Source organism: Chiloscyllium plagiosum, unplaced genomic scaffold (genome assembly GCF_037043375.1).
Source record: "Chiloscyllium plagiosum isolate Xiang-an unplaced genomic scaffold, Cpla_swu_hap1 HiC_scaffold_5, whole genome shotgun sequence".
In the NCBI taxonomy this organism is placed as follows: domain Eukaryota; kingdom Metazoa; phylum Chordata; class Chondrichthyes; order Orectolobiformes; family Hemiscylliidae; genus Chiloscyllium; species Chiloscyllium plagiosum.
In genome coordinates this window covers 3767175-3788568 of record NW_028270143.1, presented here as the reverse complement: position 1 = coordinate 3788568, position 21394 = coordinate 3767175, and the positions used below count along the sequence as shown (strand labels likewise).

The following is a 21394-nucleotide window of genomic DNA, read 5'->3' as shown; positions in this document are numbered from 1 at the left end:
ATTTGTGGTTGAACACAAAATTCTGCTGCTGTTGATGGCCCACAGCACCTCAGAAATATCTACTGTTGAAATGCTGGACCTGTTCAAAATCTATCCCATTTAGTTTGGTGGGATTATTACACATGATGGAAGATACCTTCAATGTGAAGAAAGGATTTTGTCTCCACAAGGACAGTATGGTGCCATTCCTACAAATACTGGCATGCACAGATCCATTTACTGCAGGTAGTCGAGTGAGGATAAAGGTCAAGTTCATTTCCAGTTTCCTCACAATCTGCTGCAGATCCAATCTAGTAGCTATATACTTTATGATTCAATTACCTGACTTTGCTAGGCCATTACTTGATTAGTCTATTCCAGTGCTATAATATAACTGAACAGGTTGATTTTAGGATACTTGTGATACAGTGATACTGTCCCTACCTCTAAGCCATACATTAGTCTTACCTCTACCTTTAAGTGACTAACTTTCACTTCTCCAAGGTGTGTAAGAACATCTCTAAACAGGTTGATTAATAATATCTATAACTGTGTCAGGATCTCCTTGAACTTTGTACAGTGAAGCATTAACATATCAATATTCTACAGTCTATTTTACCCCAAACTGATTCTTAATGTTAGTAACTGATTAACCCCCAGCCAGAGGTATTTTACCTTGGCGGCTCAGATGGCACATTCTGAGTCTCTCTTCAGAACTAAGTCTTGACAACATCTTTGCTTCTTCTAATGCACTTTTATACCACCGTCTGGCTTTCTTTACATTTTCTGCCTGTCAACATAAAGGATTCATTAGAATAATGTCAACTTTGTTTTGAAGTATTTTAGCAACAGGAAGTGCTGGATTGTTTAATTACAAAGAAACATAGGTATTAGGGAGGCTCAACTAAACAACAAGAAGACTGATTCCAAGTGGAAACAAATGAAACAAGATAGGCTGTGAGGAAGGATTGCAGAACCACAGTTTTGAAAGATAACAGGTAAAATGGGATCATTAAGGTACAGAAAATAGAAAAAAAATTTGAATAGATTTCTATAACCAAGAGAGTTTAAAAACAAAAGAGCATATTCTCATTAAAAGTAAATTAAGGCAAAATGGAGGAAGAACATTTTTGCATGTTGAATAATTTTGCCAGGTCATAGGATCCAAAGCATAAGATCATTCAAAATACAAATGGATGCTGTACTAGGAAGGACAGCATTCAAGAGGAATAGTCATGAGGCAAATAGATGTGCTGAATTCTTAATTTGTCTTATGTTCTTTGTTTCTTCCTGAACAACAGAATCTAATTTAACAATTAAGATCAGAAAATCCAAGGAATGATCCACCAGTGATCTCTGGTGCATGTTGAGGCATTTGCGGTGATAGAGTCATAGAGATGTACAGCATGGAAACAGACCCTTCGATCCAACCCGTCCATGCCGACCAGATATCCCAACCCAACCTAGTCCCACCTACCAGCACCCGGCCCATATCCCTCCAAACCGGTCATCGTCAGCATTCGAGATGATCAGCTTCCTCAGAAGTCCTCTTCAATGCACTTCTGTCCATGATCATCTTCTGCCATCTTTTACCATTTTTCCCTCAATTTCTTCCACTACTATTGAAATATTCTGCTCGAACAATGGGCTTCATTTTAGCCCTAATTACAAATTAATAAGAATTTTAAACTGTCATTTCCCAGACATCTCTTTAATACTATTTGCAGTGAGTTCCTTGATTATTTCTCAAATTTGACTTGTAAATTTCTGGACTTCTCTGGACATCTTGGAACTGGATGACACTATATGGCATTGTTAATGCTTAGGGTGGAATAAGGGTCTGAGTAACATCGGTAATGGTGAGATATGTGGCAGAATTGGACAAGAATTGCTTTCACAATTGGCATGATGAGATTCCAGAGGTTTACAAAATCATGAGGGGCATGGATAGGATAAATAGACAAAGTCTTTTCACTGGAGTTGGGGAGTCCAGAACTAAAGGGCATAGGTTTAGGGTAAGAGGGGAAAGATATAAAAGAGACCTAAGGGAAAACTTTTTTCACACGGGGTGCTGTGTATGGATTGAGGTGCCAGACAAGGTGGTGGAAGCTAGTACAATTGCAACATTTAAAAGGCATCTGGATGGGTATATGAATAGGAAGGATTTGGAGGGATATGGGTCGGGTGCTGGCAGGTGGGACTAGTTTGGGTTGGGATATCTGGTCGGCATGGACGGGTTGGACCGAAGGGTCTGTTTTCGTGCTGTACTTCTCTATGATTCTATGACAGGGATTAATGCTTAATAAATGCCTTAATATAAGCCACAACTCCACCTCTTTAGTATTCAACTGCCCATTTTAGCAAACTCACTGAACAAGCTCAGGAAAACTCAACAAAGAAACCAGAAACAAAGTCAAAAGGTGTGGTGCTGGAAAAGCACAGCCGGTCAGACAGCATTCAAGGAGCAGCAGAGTAGACATTGGGAGAATAAGCTCTTCATCAGGAATGTAAGGGGGTGTCCAAGGGGTCTGAGAGATAAATGAGAGGGGTGTGGGGCTGAGGGGGCAAGGTAGCTGGGAATGTGGTAGACAGATGAAGGTTGGGGTGATGGTGATAGGTCGGAGTGGAGGGTAGAGCGGATAGTTGGGAAGGAAGATGGTCACGTAGGACAGTTCAAGAGGACAGTGCTGAGTTGGATCTGGGATAAGGTGGGGAAAGGAAAGATCAGGAAACTGGTGAAATCGACATTGATCCCAGATAGTTGCAGGGTCCCAAGATGGAAGATGAGGTGTTCTTCCTCCAGGCGTCAGGTGGCTGGAATGTGGTGGTGGAGGAGGCCCAGGACTTGCATGTCCTTGGCAGACTGGGAGGGGGAGTTGAAGTGTTCGGTGGTGGGTTGATTGGTGTGTGTATCCCAGAGATATTCTCTGAAACATCCCGCAAGTTGGTGTCCTGTCTCCCCAATATAAAGGAGACCAAATTGAAAGCAACGGACACAGTAGGTGAGGTGTTTGGAGGTGCAGGAAAATCTCTGCTGGATATGGAAGGATCTTTTAAGGCCTTGGATGGAGTTGAGGGGGAGGTGTGGGTACAGGTTTTACATCTCTTGCAGTGGCAAGGGAAGGTGCCAGGAGTGGAGGGTGGGTTGGTCGGGGTGTGTACCTAATGAGGGAGTTGCGGAGAGAATGGTCTCTGCAGAACACAGAAATGGTCTCTGGGATGGAACAGAAATATATCTCTGATGGTGGGTCTGAATGTAGGTGGCAGAAATGGTAGAGAATGATGTATTGTATCCAGAGGTTGGTGGGGTGGAAGGTGTGGACCGGGGGGGTTCTGTCCTTGTTGTGATTGGAAGGGTGGGGTTCAAGGGCGGAGACGCAGGAAGTGGAGGAAATGCGTTGGAGGGCATTGTTGACAGCGTGGAAGGGGAAATTGCGGTCCTTGAAGTAAGAGGCCATCTGGGATCTTCTGGAGTGGAATTGGTCGTCCTGGGAGTAGATGTGGTGGAGACAGAGGAATTGGGAGTAAGGGATAGTGTTTTTACAGGAGGAGGGTGGTAGGAGATAAAGTCCAGGTAGTTATGAGAGTCAATGGGTTTGAAGTAGATGTCCGTGTTGAGACTTGAATTTTCCAAGTCAATTTGAATATGTGCTTTGGCCAGCATTCTAGATCTTAGCCCATTACTTCTACTTTTTTGGAATAAAATAATCAAACATACTTAGGGCAGACAGCCCCCATGCAGCATCGTATTAAAAATCAAAATTTCAAAGGAAACTTACAAACTTTAATCTCGGTATCAGTTTGAGGGTTGATAATACATCCCAGCTCCTGCGGTGCCCACTAGTTTCAGAATGCCCATTATTTCTCTTGGCACTTCTATCTTTCTGTTCTGTTTGCCACTCTCCTCCTTCCACAGATTCTGCTCAACAGCACTCATGTCTCTTTTCATTAACCTTTTCTTAGGTATGCTGCTTCCCAGATCTCTATCTCAAACCTTCACCAGCACTTGTTCTTTCTTCTCCTGTTGCTGTCCCAGGCTTGACTCCCTCTTAGATAAGCCTACTTATTTCTCACCCTAGTCTGAGCTCTCCCCTGACAAGTAGGCCCCAGGTTTAATCCCGTGATTAAGCTCGTGATCCACCACACCCTCTCCCCAAATCCCCACCCCCTTTGGGAGTGGCAATCACTTGGTGAAACACAAAACTGTGATCATCCTTCAGGATAACAGCATTCCAGCCTCCACCACTGCCATTGTGTGAATACCATTGCTGTGACCTTTCAGCCAGCCAGTTTAGACTGCTGCCACTTGTGCCAAGGTGACGCAGTATAAAGCTGGGCTTTTTAGCTCCAACAAAACTGGAGTGCATTATGCAGGAATATCTCCATGCTCCTCAAGTGAAAGTCAGCAGCCTACTAACAACCATATTGCTTGCTTGGAGTGGTACATTGGAGCATCAGGACAAGCAAAGTCATGATCAAGACGTGCACTAAGGGAACACAAAATGATGAATAGATTATTTTTGCTGTATTAGTGGGTGTGCATTTGGAGACGAAATTATAGGTTTTGGTTGGGGGGTCTTTATTTAAGGATTTGGCCAAATGGATGGTGTGATGAGAATATCCCATATTGTGAACTGGGAGATGGTGGTCATGGGATATTCTCCTAAGGGCTAAGTTTTCTCAGACAGCTCTACAATATGAAAGGATCTGAGCTGCCTGCTTCCTGTTTCCTCTACTTCTTTTTTCTTGATGGCTTCTCAGTGGTTAGTGGCTATAGCTGTGTTCTCACAAAGGCAGGATTGTAACAATCACAGCAGACCATCATGAATCTGGGAAACATGCTCCATCTGATTCATCTAGGCAGCACAACCATGGCTTAAGAACAGCAACATTCTACCTGCAATGTTCCTGGCAGCTGCTTGACTTTCATTTTAAGCCCACTTTCCTTGCACGTTTGGATGGTAGAATAGACTCATTGGCCGAATGAAGTCCTTTTCTCTTTTTGGAGGTTCACAGACAGCAAAAAACCACGAACTGCCTCAAGGTATCGTCGTAGATGTTACGATAAAAGTCGGTAAAATTATTGACAAAATACAACATGCATGGTTACATTCCATTGAACACTGATGGACTAGCAGGATTTGCTATTCCCATATCTCTGTGTGATGACGTGAAGATTCATAGAGCCACATGCAAGAGTGGGAAGTTCATTACTCCTACAAATGCATGTTCGTCATCCTTTTCGCTGCTTAGAGAAAACATAATAAAATTGCTTCTCATCACATGTTGAGACTAAACCATCTCCTGGATACAGTGTGCGAATAAACATACTTGGCCAATTTTACCATGTCAGCCACTTCTCCTTGAAATGATCAATCTTGTAGAGATGAATATGAACTTAACAGTCACTGGCAGTGCTCTCCTTGTCCTGAGTGAGGCTGCAAGCCCTCTTGCAGAAAGCACAGTTCTATTCCCACATTCTTGTCTAACCTGAACTGCCTCAAGCATTATTCATGAATGAAATAAAGGCGGGAGAAGTGGTCTCTGAAATTTCATGGTGTAGGATCTTCTATGGAGAGTGCTCCTCTCCTTTCCCCTTAAAGAACCTCTACACCCTTCATTCTGTTCCTTCGGTGGTAAGTTGCAGACCCAGGATCCTTTCATATGCAGTCCCATATATCTTGCAGACTTCATGTGTATTGGTAACCAAATTCTCCAGCACCAAATCATCAAAAGACTTCCCAAAAAGAAGCCATAATGCTTCCAAATGTTAACTTAATATAAGCCAAAATCACCTCACCTTCATATTTCATAGCACCGGTGATGGGACTCCGACCCTTATGTTCTTGATTTTTAAGGAAATTAAGGATTGTGGGGAGAAGCCAGGAGAATGGATTTGTGAAATATATCATACATGATCAAGTGGTGGAACAGACGTGATGGGCCAGATGGCCTAATTCTACTTTTTTTTAATTTAATCTATTTTTCTTAAGTAACCTGTTCAGACATGTTACTATACACCTCTGGAGCAGGTGGGACTAGAACCCAGGCTTCTGGTCCAAGAGTAGGGACATTACCATGGCTCCACAAAAATACCCCAATTCTGCTCCTATCCTTTTTGAATCAACCTGGTCAGAGATGTTAATGCACACCTGAGGAGCGGGTGGGACTTGAACCTATGCCTCTTATTCCAGGTGTAGGGACAATACCACTGTACCACAAGAGGTAGTACTTATCTGTAACCTTTTCTGTGCCACAAGACAACCCACCCTCCCAATTTATTTTGTTTACGAGGGCCCAATAATGCCCTTTATTTTTTGTTTCCCCAGATCACCTGCAATTTTACATGTATTTTTTAAAAATATATTTACACAGTGAGACAAAAAAAATTTTGAAAATATTTTATTATTTTTTTCCACCACCAGGAAAACAAGCATGTGGCCAACTATATTTTAACAAGCACAGCCTGTTAAAGGCAGTGCTGGCCTGGGACCCTTAAACCACTAAACAAATGCTGCGGATCAGCTGAGAATTATTATTAGCAAATGTGTAAAGCTGATCGACTTGGTCCAAGTTTTTATAATGTACATCAAAACACCTGGAATAGCAGCCATTTTATGATGTTGGGGAGTTTATATAATAATGCCCAATTTTGCAGTAATGATCCAGTTGAGGTCATAAGGGGAACCGCAGCTATTACTTATATCCCTTTGAATCATATGCGTAGATGTTGGGCAGCAAAAGCACATAACAAAATACTTGATTGGTGTTTTCTGAATAATGATATCTTAGATCTGAAATTGTAACAGCCACTCCTATCTTATTTTCTCTCAATTCCACTCTCCCTCATTCCCAATCTCCACCTTGTTATCGTGCTCTCCTGTTCTCATGCTGGCCTGCTGGCTTTCCCTCCCTTGTGCTCTGTCTCAATATGGAATAGAGTGGTGCTGAAAACGCACAGCAGTTCAGGCACTCTGCCTGTATTCCTGGTGAAGGGCTTTTGCCCAAAACGTCGATTTTCCTTCTCCTTGGATGCTGCCTGAACTGCTGTGCTTTTCTAGTACCACTCTATTCCGGAATCTGGTTTCCAGCATCTGCAGTCATTGTTTTTACCTCTCTGTCTCAATCTCCCTTTCCCTTGAACTCTTGTAATCTCTCATTTTCTTTCTTTTTTTGTTCTTCATTGTCTCTTATCATCTTCTCAATGAATCAAGCATCAAGGTTGAAGGCAAAGGCAGAAATGCTTCAGACTCTTTAGTTTTGGAGATTGCTAGCACTATTTTATCAGTGGCAGCATTTATCTTATCCCACATTTGGTGACAAACACCCTAGGCATTTTGATTGTTAGAACAAGGTGATTGTGAGGAATACTTGGGGAATGAATTGACATGGGTAGTGTAGGGCAAAATATGAGGAGTTTGACATTATTGGCTCGCGGCTGAAGATTATATGAATCTGTATCTCACAGATCAAGATTTTGAAAGAAAGATGTTTGGAACCAATCACTTCTATGTGAAGGTACTGTGATAAAGATTTCTAATTATATGCAGCACTTGCCAGGTAAAATGGAGGAATCTATAGTTATCACATGTGGCATATTCAGAGATGACAACACAGATGTACAAGAGCCAATTATGCCTGGTTCTGTACATTCAAATTTACATTAGGAATATAGTAACCTTTTGCGAAAACCTCCATGCTTCTTTTGTTCAAAATGAATAATAAAGAATATTCCCATGCATTCATGATATCCTAAATTTCATGTAATGGCTCTGGAAATTGAAAAGCGCACTTCCTCAACCGTCTCTTCTGAAATAGCATTTTCACCTTTTCACAAGTAAACACTGTAACATCCAGTTTTCCTCAGTGAACATCGGCATTACCAAATATTCGGACATAATTGTCATGCATTTGGAGTTAGTGCTTTCTAAATTGCTTGCACAATTTGTCTGAAATATGAACACAAAACAGCTTGCATAACAAACAAAAACCATAAATATAAATCTGTTTGGCAAAGATCAATACTACGGAAATTCTGCTGAACATAGTAATAAATTGCAGAATTTTTCCATCTGGAACACATTCATTATGTCTAACATTTGATTTTCATTTTGAAAGACACAAGTTGAATTATGTTTAACTATTTTCATTAACTAAAACACTGGATTCAGAGAACATTATAAAAATTTAAATTGACATCTGGCAAGACCAAATATATTCACAGTAAGTTAGTCTCTTAGAACACGACAATGTTACCCATTTAAAAACAAATTGCATACCAATTCGCCTGTGCAATAGGGTTCAACATATTGCACTTCAACCCAACTTGTGGCGTGTGGCTTTCCCAAGAATTCTACGTGATACTGTTCTACAAAGCCATCCTCATCATATGTCATGTATTGTCCAGTAAAACCATCTGGACAAAGAATGGAAGGCCAGCTAAATAAAAATGAAAATAATACTTTAATAAAATAGAATCCATAAGTTCAACTCTAAGTTGTAGTCCTGTACTATTACTGTAGTGTCATAGAGTCATCGAGATGTACAGCATGGAAACAGACCCTTCGGTCCAACCCATCCATGCCGACCAGATATCCCAACCCAATCTAGTCCCACCTGCCAGCACCCGGCCAATATCTATCCAAACCCTTCCTATTCATATATCCATCCAAATGCCTCTTAAATGTTGAAATTGCACCAACCTCCACCACTTCCTCTGGCAGCTCATTCCATGCACGTACCACCCTCTGAGTGAAAACGTTGCCCCTTAGGTCTCTTTTATATCTTTCCCCTCTCACCCTAAACCTATGTCCTCTAGTTCTGGACTCCCCGACACCAGGGAAAAGACTTTGTCTATTTATCCTATCCATGCCCCCTCATAATTTTGTACACCTCTATAAGGTCACCCCTCAGCCTCCGACGCTCCAGGGAAAACAGCCCCAGTCTGTTCGGCCTCTCCCTGTAACTCAAATCCTCTAACCCTGGCAACATACTTGTAAATCTTTTCTGAACCCTTTCAAGTTTTGCAACACCTTTCCGATAGGAAGGAGACCAGAATTGCATGCAATATTCCAACAGTGGCCGAACCAATGTCCTGTACAGCCGCAACATGACCTCCAACTTCTGTACTCAATACTCTGACCAATAAAGGAAAGCATACCAAACGCCTTCTTCACTATCTTATCTACCTGCGACTCCACTTTCAAGGAGCTATGAAGCTGCACTCCAAGGTCTCTTTGTTCAGCAACACTCCCTCGGACCTTACCATTAAGTGTATAAGACCTGCTAAGATTTGTTTTCCCAAAATGCAGCACCTCGCATTTATCTGAATTAAACTCCATCTGCCTCTTCACGGCCCATTGGCCCATCTGGTCCAGATCCTGTTGTAATCTGAGGTAACCCTCTTCACTGTCCACTACACCTCCAATTTTGGTGTCATCTGCAAACTTACTAACTGTACCTCTTATGCTCACATCCAAATCATTTATGTAAATGACAAAAAGTAGAGAGCCCAGCACCGATCCTTGTGGCACTCCACTGGTCACAGGCCTCCAGTCTGAAAAACAGCCCTCCACCACCACCCTCTGTCGTCTTCCTTTGAGCCAGTTCTGTATCCAAATGGCTAGTTCTCCCTGTATTCCATAAGATCTAACCTTCCTAATCAATCTCCCACGGGGAACCTTGTCAAACGCCTTACTGAAGTCCATATAGATCACATCTACTGCTCTGCCCGAATCAATCTTCTTTGTTACTTCTTCAAAAAACTCAGTGTATGGAATATAAATATTTAGAAACCAATGGTGGTTCTGGATCACTTCCAAAAATAAACCAGCTTGGTGATAATACTTGATTCCCTCAAACTAGAAATTATGTTTAATACTTGAGTCATAAACCTAATATTAATTGTAAGACATTCAGCTTAAACTCAACACTTAGTGGTACAGTAGAACAATATTCCTTTTAAAATAACATTTTAAAAAACATATATTGCATGTTTTAATTTAATAATATTATGTACTTTAGTTATGCTCTTCCTCATTCTCCTAACATACCTCATTCCTCCACATACAATTAAAAAGCTAACATCCAAATAGGGGAAATTTCATGTGACATTGTACTTTTAAGAGATCTGCAATAGGCATGAATCAGTTTGTAATGCAATCATTGCCCATCTCCAAAAGTACATTGTACTTAATTTTGATAAAAGACCAAAAATGAGAAAACCATACAAGAAACTAAATATTTCAGACAATACACTAATGACAGCTAGTGAGAAAAGTTTGCATGTGTTGAGTGAACTGTATTCAAGGAATAAACAAGCGAACATCTATAGCAATAACCTAAAAACACTCCTCCTTCATTTAAACTGCATGCAGAAATACATTTGCAATATATGATGCTAAATGAGTTATAACTGACACCAGTTTGCAGCAGCAAAGTCAAAGCATTTGTCAGTTTAATCTCAAATTAAGACAAAAAAATTTGTAAAAAGATACAAATTACTTTTCAGAGTCTGTTTACATAATGCAGATTATTCTGTCTCAGTAGAATTTTAGTTGATGCTTTTTAAATAATTAAGTAGAAGTAAATTAGTGTTAAATTGAAAGCAAACTAACATGATAAATATTTGCCACAACTTACAAAGATGTATATGCTGCTTAGGGAAAAATTTATAGCTAAAACATTGTCACTTTCAATAATAATCATGGGAAATAAGTGAGTGGGAGGAAATTCCATATGGTAACATTAAGGATACATAATGAAGAAAAACGTTGAAGTAGAAAATTATAATGTTATGAATGCAATAAACCAAGGTATCTTGTAATGACATTAAAAACTATCCACTCTCTGAAGCTGTCGTGTAAATTTGCAATCCTTAAATTGTTATCATGTATGGCTAAACAGCAATAGATTAACAAATAACTAGATGTTTTGAGAACTGTGTAACTCCAAAATTGTAAGAATGCGTTGCAAAATTAATGTAGCACAACATAACTGCATGATGCACATTAAGTTGCTGACACTGTGGGTTTCATTAAATGCAGGCAATGGGGTCTTGCTCCCTGGTTAAAGAGAGACCCCCGCTTGCCTCCCTTAGGGAAGGATCACTGATTTAAGTGTCTCTTGTTGTCAGGTGCTGCCTTTGCATGCAGCCAGAGATGTAGAGAAACATCAAAACCTCAGACCTGCTGGCCAATCAGAGGCCAAGGCCAGCAACTGGTGCACTGCAGACAGCGCCACTGTGAAACCAATAGGAAATGCCAGTTATATGGCCACGAAAGGCTTCAGATCAATGAGGGACCTAGGTCACAGGTGATTGAGAGGGTTGCAAAATAGGAACTCAATAAGAGGAGAAATCAGCAGCAATGGCAGATGTTGGCTCTCCGCAAGTCAACCTTTCCCCTCACTCTTTCCTGATATCAAGCAGGCACTGAGTACCTTTGAATGAGGGTCCCATCTCTGAAGGCATACAAGCAACTCCAACAAGGTTTGCTTTTCCGAGATACGATTGCACCAGATTGCTGCACCTGACACACCAATTTTAAAAAAGGGTGCAATTTCCTTCAAAGGTAAGGACATAGTAGAGGAGGAGAGAAAACTGAGGGGGAGAAAACCCCAAGGCAGCAGTTTACCTCAAACTCAATTGTCTCTGTATCCTCTCCTACTTACGGTGGAACCTTCTCAGTGTAGGATGACTTTAGCAGTCACTTAAGTGCCTACCAGAAGCCTACCAAATGACCCAGATGTTAAATATGGTCACTTCACCTTAAAGGGTGAACAAGAAAACAGACTGCCTGATGGCACAATCAGTTTTTTCATCAGGCCAAAGATAGCCTGCTGTTGGGCTCCCAACCTGTACTGCACGGTGGCTTAGTGGTTGGCACTGCTATCTCACAGTTCCAGGATCCTGGTTCGATTCCACCCTCAAGCAACTGTCTGTGTGAAGTTTGCACATTCTCTCCATGTCTGCATGGGATTGTGCCAGATGTTCACGTTTTCCCCCACAGTCCAAAGGTTAGATGGATTGGCCATGCTAAATTACCCATACTGTCCACAGATGTATAGGTTAGGTGCATTAGCCATGGGAAATGCAGGGGGGGGGGGGGGTGGGATGCTCTTTGGAGGGTCAGTGTGGACCTGTTGGGCCAAATGGCCTGTTTCCATACTGTAAGGATTGTGCGGATCTATAGATACTCCCATCCAATTAAGCATCCTGCAGCCTCCAAACCTGCCTCAGGCATTAAGTTACACCCAATGTTGGGATTTATGACACTCATTTCGTGAAGCACAGAAGTACACTGCATTAAAATTTGGCAGCCATACTGTATTGCTGTTAATTTAAGCATCAAATGAAATTTGATGAGATGAAATGTTGCAAACAATCCTTAGGCAGTCCTTAAATGAGAAGGAAGGAAGAAGTGACTGATACCTTTGTAGCAGATGGCAAAGCTCTTCAACAGTGAAGAGATTGACTTGACAGACAGGTGTACAGACACATTTGGTAGCATAATGACAAGTGAAGGCAGTTTGGCTCTAGTGTTAGTTGACAGTCCAGTGATTGGTGATCTTTGATTTCCTATAATCTTAAATTTCAAAATTATGATTGTCTATTAAATATCATCTAAAATGCTAAATGCCATTACCTAATAAATGTCACTTGAAGAATTTTCCTTTCCATATTAAAAGATTTTTGATTGCTATATTGTGCACTTTGGATAGCAGACTGAATACTGAATAAAAAAAAAACAATGACCTCATTTAAATTCTATATATGCATAAACAAACTCTCCTCCTTCTATGGGAGAACAATCATGCCTATGACAAAGATGTTTCAGAACTTGCATAACAGACACTCAGCATAGTGTCTTGGCAATTCTTCATTCAGCAATTATTTGGCGCTTGTTCAGCAGTTGTACGGCAGGGAATTTAACCTTTAAAATTCAAATTTTTATCTCAATAGAACCCATGGACTAATTATTACCTTCTTGATGAAGGGCTTTTGCCTGAAACATCGATTTTCCTGCTCCTCAGATGCTGCCTGACCTGCTGTGCTTTTCCAGCACCACTCTAATCTAGACTCTGATCTCCAGCATCTGCAGTCCTCACTTTTGCCTATGTATTACCTGCGACTGTTCATGAATTAGGAAACATTAGCATACTCGCCAATTCTTGCTGCAACATTCAGTTGTGAATCATCTCAAAGTTGAGCTTGCCACAATCTTTAGGATGGCTCATCTTGCATTGGCCCTCCTCTTCATCTAGTTCGCATCTGTGGCCCCAAGAAGTTGTCAACATGTGACGGTAGCAAAATCCTAGTAAACCACTTTGATGTGTGTGTCAAACTAGATAACGGTAGCTATCAAGTCTCTTATCATTGGATTTGTCTACCCTGACTTATGTGAAGCGTGATTCTGGTGGAGAGAGAGGATAACATAAATCTAAGTCCAGTGGAGACACCGGCAGGCCGGCATTATATTGTGGAAAATGTACTGCTTGATAAGAAGCCATTATGTCCACTCATTATCTCCAGATCCATCTCCAGCTATCAGGACTTATCTTGCCACTGGACCAAGATAAGTCAGGAAAACAGTGTGAAGTTGTTGATAAAAAAAATCTTCTACATTGCAATCCAATTCCTACACAAATCATACTTAGCACATCTTGCCCAGCCTTCAAGTGAAGATGACCATCATTTAGAATGTTTGACAGGGTTAGAGTGGTTATATTGGTGACTATAAGGCTGATTTGTGCATGGCCATTTCTTCTGAAAATAAGACAGCATACAACTGAAGTCTAATTGAGTTGCTGATTTGGGATTCTTTTTCTCCTTGCATAGTATTGCTATGACTCTACAAAATCCATTTAATGCTCTGGCTAATGCCTGCTTAAAATCTCACACAGGTGAATATACATTCAGAAGCAGGAAGAAGCCATCACTCATACCAATAAAATGGATCGTCAACTCACAGGTTCATTGCTGAATGATTTCTACTAACTGTTGCTGAGTTAGTTAAAATGTTTGAAGGCTTATATTGTTACTTAAAGTTAGTAAAATCTTTAGGATTAGTGAAGCATATGGTGAAAATCTTGACTTTCAATGGTTCTGCATAATCATTATTTCTTATCATAGATGGTGGGATTTTATTCCTGTTGGACCGTAGCATGACAGGAAAATGAGTGGAGAATGCAAGGAGGCCAAGGCACTCTGAAGAGGGAAGAGGAAGAAACTCGATTCTGCATCAATCCAATGACGGTTATGTTACCGCAAAGGTTTCACCTTCTCAACCTTACCCCTTGCCTGAGGAATGCTAATCCCCAGATTAAACCATCACAACTTGTCTCTCTCTAATGCAGCCTATGACCCGCTAGGATTATGGTAACTTTCGCTTTAACCAATCTGAGCCATCACAAGAAACTATAGGTGACTACTGGCCAGCAAGACCTATCTGTTGACGACCAGGATCATGACTGTTGTGCAAAGCATATTCATATGTCCAACATTCATACAATGACAGCCATACAAAATCTCATTGAGCATATATTTGGAGTGCTTGAGCAAAACACTGTTGTTATCATGTGAGGTTTTAAAGAACTATTGGTGTACACTACGAAAGATCTGTAGCTAGGGGGGGTAGATATAGGACTGAAGTTAGGGGTAGGTTCTTCACTCAGCGAGTCGTAACTTCATGGAATGCCCTGCCAGTAGCAGTGGTGGACTCTCCCTCTTTATGGGCATTTAAGCGGGCATTGGATAGGTATATGGAGGATAGTGGGTTAGTATAGGTTAGGTGGGCTTGGATCGGCACAACATCGAGGGCCAAAGGGCCTGTACTGCGCTGTATTCTTCTTCTTCTTCTAGATTCTTAGGACTTTTTAATGTAATTCTTTACTTAAAATGAAGATTTTAATGAAATGCAAGGTTTAAACTGTTGCTCATCTCTTCAAGGTCTTCAATCATCATGTGACCATGACATCATCATTGAGATCCATCTAGTTATGTGCTCAAGAATTAACCCTTCACCCTACAGCTACAACTACATGGACCACCTTGCAAGAACTATGCAGAACTCTCCAGGTCACCTGAGGCAATTCGTTATAATCCTCTCTACACTGTACAACTTCACAATCAATGAATGCACAGCCCATGTCAATACGTAGATTGTTTGGGACAGGAATGCAATAGTGTACTTATGTGCTTACTGGCTTGCCATGGTCATGGGACCTCTACCATAAAGCATCCAGTATAGAGCCAGTTCAATTAAGACACAGTATATGCAAACCTGTTGTTCAGTGATCTTGAAACATGGTGTCAGAATGGAGCTAGTATTGAATGTTGAAGAACTGTAAAGAAGCAGAGCACCTAAAAGTGAAATAGGAGTGCTCAGAGTTCCTAAAACCATAAGAAGCCATGGAAAAGGGAAAAAAAAGGCAGGCATTTTTTTCTTTCATGGTACTGATCAAATTGAAAGGCAACATGAACAGAACTGGCAGAACTACAAAATTATGACAGATTTTATGAACAAACCAGAGCAGCTCTGAGGAGCTATACGTTTATCACTGATAAAAGTGAGATTATAAAAGAGATGGGAGAGATTTACATTCCACCCTAATAATCTCTGAAGAACAAAGAAAAAGGTGACAGAAAGGTTGAAAGCTTTAAAGGCACACTTTGAATCCCAAATGAATGTAACTTATGAATGGTATGTATTCAATATTCGGGCTCAAGGTGAAAAAGAATCCATTGATCAATATTTGTCTACATTAATATGGCTTGCAGACCATGACAAAAGATGATCCAATTAAATACATGATTATACTAGGCATAAGAGATCCCACAGTAGAAGCATGTCACCTGAGAGAGCAAAAACATGTTCTTAGGAAAGTAACCAGCACTTGTAGAAGCACTAAAGTTGTAAACCAAAAGGTATAATATAGTTATGGCAGAACAGACCAAACCTTCCATCATGCTGTTAGACATTTCAAGTTAAAAGGGCAGCAAGTTCATAATGGGCAGGATGCAAATACTGCAAAGGATACAACAAAAGGAAAAAGACATCTATAGCATGGAAAGAAGAATGCCAGAGGCTAAATCATTTTGCATAGAAGTTTCTGGCTGGACGTAAGGAAAGCAAGCAGGTACAGATGGCTGTGGGCAGCTATTGTAATAAATGGTTTGTGACTATTGAAATGATGACTACTGAAAGAAAACATCAAGTAATCACAGTGTTAGACCAACAGTGCAGCATAAAGCATTATGGCCTTCACAGTAGATCAACATGGTGTTCCAAAAATGAGCCCCTTGAAAGTGAGATTGAGGCTATATGATGGTACTACACTCGTGCTGTAATAACAAGAAAAAAAGATTGAATTTCAGATCACAGATGGCAAGGAAAAGAAACTCTTCTCACTTAAGGTAAGTTTAGAGCTTGCACTTGTAACTCTCAATGAGCCTAAAGATAGTTAGAATGTGTCCCAGCACACTAAAACTATTGACTGTGAAATAGATCCTAAAGTAATATAACATGTATCTACACCTTACAATGATGTTTTAGAGAATATGACTTCTGAGTAGATGACAGTGTAAGACCAATGCAGCATCTGCTGAGCAGTTGAGCCTACATCATCAGTACTGTGTGCAGTTTTGGTCACCTTATTTAAGCAAGGATGCAAATGCACTGGAGGCAGTTCAGAGAAGGTTTACTTAACTGACACCTGGAATTAGATAGCTGTCTTCTGAAGATTGGTTAGAAAGATCGGGTTTGTTTCCACTGAGGTTTAGAAGAGTGAGGTGCGCCTGCTAGAACAGGATAACATCATGAATGGCCTTGATAAAGCAGATGTGGAAAAAGTTCTTCTCCTTGTGGGCTGGTCCAGAACTAGATCCAGAACAACTTTAAAATTAGAGTCATGCTTTTAGAGCTGAGATAAGAAGTCTTTTTCCTCAGAGGGTTGTGGGATTTTAGAACTCTCTGCTTCAGCATGCAACAGGAGCAGAGTCATTTCAATGTCATAAAGGCCAAGGTAGATAGATTCTAGTTAGGCATAGAAACCATATGTTATTAGAGGTTAGATGGAAATACGTAATCTGAAACTTAAACAGAAAAGTCACCTTCTTATTGGGTGGTAAAGTGAAAGAAGCCATTGCTGACCACAATCAAAATCTAGTGCTAACCAAAATCAAACTCTAGACAGAGCTCACCAGATGAACTTGAAGCTGAACAAAAAAAAAATTGTAATTAGAAATGACTGAAGTAAAATACTTAGATAATGTACTGTCAGCAAAAGTCTACCTAAAAAGGTTAGAGCTATAGCAGTGATACAACACCAACTAATGTATAAGCAGTGCAACAATTTGTTGGATTCTTCAACTACTTAGCAAATTTCCCATCTAATTTGTCATCAGAACATGGATCATTTTGCCAACTCATTCCAAGGTTATGTAGTAATATTGAGCAAGAAGCAGCATACATCAACATGAGTAAACTAGTGACAACAGTGCCAGTGCTGAAACATTGTGATGTAACTGACAAAGTCACCCTACAAGGTGACACCACCGAGATGGGACTTTGAACAAGTCTAATACATTAAAGTTAACTAGTTGCATTTTCATCCAGCACATTACCAGAAATGGAAGAGTGCTCCAGTTGGAATTTAACTTTTTTGCTTGTGAACATTTTTATTAATGCCTATTTGGAAAGCAAAAGTGACAAAATAGTCAGAGCATATCACAAAAGCCAATACTATCTATACAAAATCACCTGCAAAGAATGTTACCATAAGACTATAAAAATAGGAACAGGTGTAGGCCATTTGCTCCCTCAAGCCAACTTTCCTGCCTTTATCCCATTATCCTTGATTCCCCTTCTGATCAAGAATCTTCAGCCTTAAGTATACACAAGAACTCTGCCCCCACAGAACGTGATGAACAAGCAAGGAAAAACGATACACACCCTGACATGCTGTGGAGAGCAGCACTTCCAATAATGAAAGTAGAGGATGGTACAACGTAGTGTGAAATCTTCCATATCCAATGTTAAGCAGCAGCTTGACATGCAATACTCATTTGAGACAATCTAATAGATAAGCATTTTGCTCAAAGCTAGCAAACTAGCCAACAAGATTAATGACAAATGTGACAAGAAGTAATGATGAAAGGGTGTCCTGAAAGCATCAAGGGTAATCCCTTGGTCAAAAGAGCATACTGGGCATATGAAGATGAATTGATAGCCAAAATGTAGAAAGGAAATAAAGTCATTATCCATAGGAGATAAGAAGTGAAATGCTGAAGTATATCCATGCAAGGCACCAAGGAATTTAGTGATGTTTGAGGAATGGAAGTGAAAGGAAGAAATAACAGCAATGGAATAAGGACCATTTCAACCAGTGCAATGCCTGTATTTAGTGCTAAGCCAAGAAAGCTAGAGAATCACTGATAACCAATATTTCAGATGGACGATAGATGAAACTGAAAGTGGGCCTCTTTACTCTCACAGGAACTATTCACTATTGTCTACTATTCCAACAACTGTGAGACTGAATAGCTGACTTCAATGACACCACTGAAATACAGGACAGCCGAAAACACATTTCCATAGTTATTGCAATAGTTATAGGAATGACAATGGTCCTTAGTTCCTAAGTTAGGAATTCAGCTTTTTCATAAAAGATTACAAAATTCAACACCATACATCATCTTCACATTACCCTCAGTGGAATGGGAAGGCTGAGTCTGCACTAGAAATCATTAAATGGATCATTAAAAATATTGCGCGAATCCATTGCAAATATATATAAGGCAATCCTCCAGTGCAGAAGACTTATTGAAGGAATAAAAAGTAGTATAATACAAAGACTAACATCATGCCACACCCAAATTACCCTTCCAACAGCAAAAAAGGATACTGAAGGCAGAAGTAGTAACATGCATGAATGACCAAATCAAAGTGAAATGGCAGAAAGTCAAATTAAATTTTGACAGCACTGCCAAACCATTGCTAGAGTTGAGCATTGGAAAGCCAGTCAGGGTACAGAACTTCAACGTTCTTGATAATAGTCAGCCCATGTGGCAACCCTGAACATGTGTAGAGCAATTGTCACTTTGCTCATAGTGAATGACTAGCTATATCCATGCAATCATAGGCACACATCTGAAGAAGCCATGCCTTCAATGCTGGTGGCTGATCAGGAAGATGTGAATTCTTACAGATCACAAATCCACCACCAAACCAAGAATTCCATCGTTCCACAGCAATGAAAATAGAATAGCAAATGTTACCATGCTAACAAGTGATACAAGCACAACATTCCCCAGAGATGGACCATTGCCCAGATGGACAGCCAGGAACACACATATGACTGCCATTAAGAGACCAGCACAACTTAAAACTGTGTGTGCCATATTGATACAGAGACTGACGAATAACAAACTGCTAATGAATGAGAACAGCTGTGTATACAATGTGTAACTTTGGTAATAATAGCGTAACTAATGCATGCAATTTTGTGTATGAAAGGGAGATATTTGGGATAGAAATGCAACACTGTATTAACATGCCTCCTGGCTTGCCATAGTCATGTGACCTCAACTATGAAGCAATTACTGCAGGCATCAATCTTACACCAATTCAACGAAGACAGTACAATCAAAACTGTTGTGGTAAACTCATAACATGGATGGTGTGCTTCTGAGAAAGAAGATGAGGAAAAAGCGAGGAAGTAGTCTACTCATCCAAATACAGTGCCATAAACACAAATCTATTCAATAAGCAACAACATTCCCACATCTCACTTTCCCCTCATGCTGACCAGCAGTGCCCTCTTGACCATAATGGCAAAATAAAAGCCCCAACACAAAATAAAAATTCCAAATCAACCTTATCAATTTAGCTGTCTGATATTCCAAACAAAGGTCAACTAATCATTTTTGGGCATCCCCACTGTGTCAGTATCTACCTTTCATGCTGCTCCTATGCACAATGCTACCCCAGCTGAGGCATGGCTGACAGAAAGTTACTGAATTTCAATGAGTGAGTTTGCAGAGGCCAGTATGCTCAGGTTTGGCCCAGTAAGCCAGCTTTCGACTAAACTATGGAGGTCATGGGTTGCAGCAATGCACACTGGCTAGCAAATTGCTGTGTGCAGAACCTTGGAGTGACTGCACATGCATGCAGTCATACAGTTTAAAGGGAGCGTTGGTGTATGGCTGTTAGTGCTGGTGCAGCCGGGCAAAAGGTAGTGAGGAAGCAGGACAGTGGCCATGGATGATTAGTGATGTAGGAAGTTGGGAGGTGAGAGTGAGTGAAGGAAGATGTTGCAGGCAATATGAGGATTGTCAAGCATGAGCCTTGGTGGAAGGAAGGTACAGGAGCAGAGAAACAGTGAGTGTAAAGACGTAGAGAGAAGATTTACCCAGGCACAATGGAGAAGGTCCTTGACAACAACAATTATGGCTTTCTCTAACTCTGAACTAAGATTATGGCAATGACCTGAAAGGTAATTGTTACCAGGCTGCCAGGGTCCAATGGCGTAGCCTCCACTACTGGTCCTCTGGGAAGAATACAGCCCTCCTCTGCATCACCCCCTCAACCAGTACCTCCAGGACCCTGCCAGAGAATCTCACTGCCATCCTCCCCTCCACCATGATGTTCACAATCTGTCCTTGGCTGAGCAAGGCAGCTTCAAAATGCCAGTCCTTGTCCAGGTGCATTGCAGCATTTTAAAGCTGGTACTAATGAAAGTGACCACGGTTTTCAGCAGATATCTGTTGAATGCAAATTGTTCTGAAGACAGCATGTGCCAGAGTCAAACATAACATATGTCATAGGCAATATTCCCTCTAATCTTGCAATTGCATGCAGGCTCCGATGTTCCACACTTGGCAATTGGAGTTGTCACGCCAATGAGAGCATTGACTTCTGGTTCAAGAAGTCATTGACACACACAGACCTCGAAGGGCTGTGCAGCTGGTAAGAAAATTAGATGAAATGCTGGTTAGGGTGGGGTTGGTCGTTAATGCAGTGAGTTTAGTAAGATGTGGCAAGAAAACATGTTTAGGCTCATAACAGAAATCCCTTCAAAACTTGACATAACTTGTACATAGCCAAAAAAAGTTACATCAGCCCTTAGAAACTAAGACTAACTTGGTGTAGGTAGAGATGGCAGTCATATAGATTTTCTGATTGCACTTGTCTACATTATCTGTAATGATCTGCAACACCTGCGAATTTCCTAGGATCAGCTAAATTTAAATGTCTTTCAAGGAGAATTTGTGTTGGTGACTTTGGCATGCTGTACTTCAAACCTAATTGCATTAAAGCATCCCAGAGAATATGGGGGTAATGTTGGAGAAGAATATACATCAGCCTGGCAGACACTACACAACGGGGTTGGCATGCATGGTGCAAGGATGGACTTT

At 40.7% G+C, this 21394-nt stretch overlaps 1 protein-coding gene across 1 annotated transcript in view; it reads right to left on the bottom strand.

The window, feature by feature from the left end:
* The window catches only part of LOC148149861 (zinc finger CW-type PWWP domain protein 2-like), a 145857-nt gene that overhangs the window by 70300 nt on the left and 54163 nt on the right, over positions 1–21394 (bottom strand). Inside the window, exons 3-5 of the mRNA XM_087986882.1 lie at positions 8259–8418; positions 7863–7928; positions 655–769 (exon numbers count right to left, since the gene is read on the bottom strand). Coding sequence (XP_087843008.1) covers positions 655–769; positions 7863–7928; positions 8259–8418 — 341 coding nt within the window. The remainder of the gene's footprint in view (positions 1–654; positions 770–7862; positions 7929–8258; positions 8419–21394) is intronic.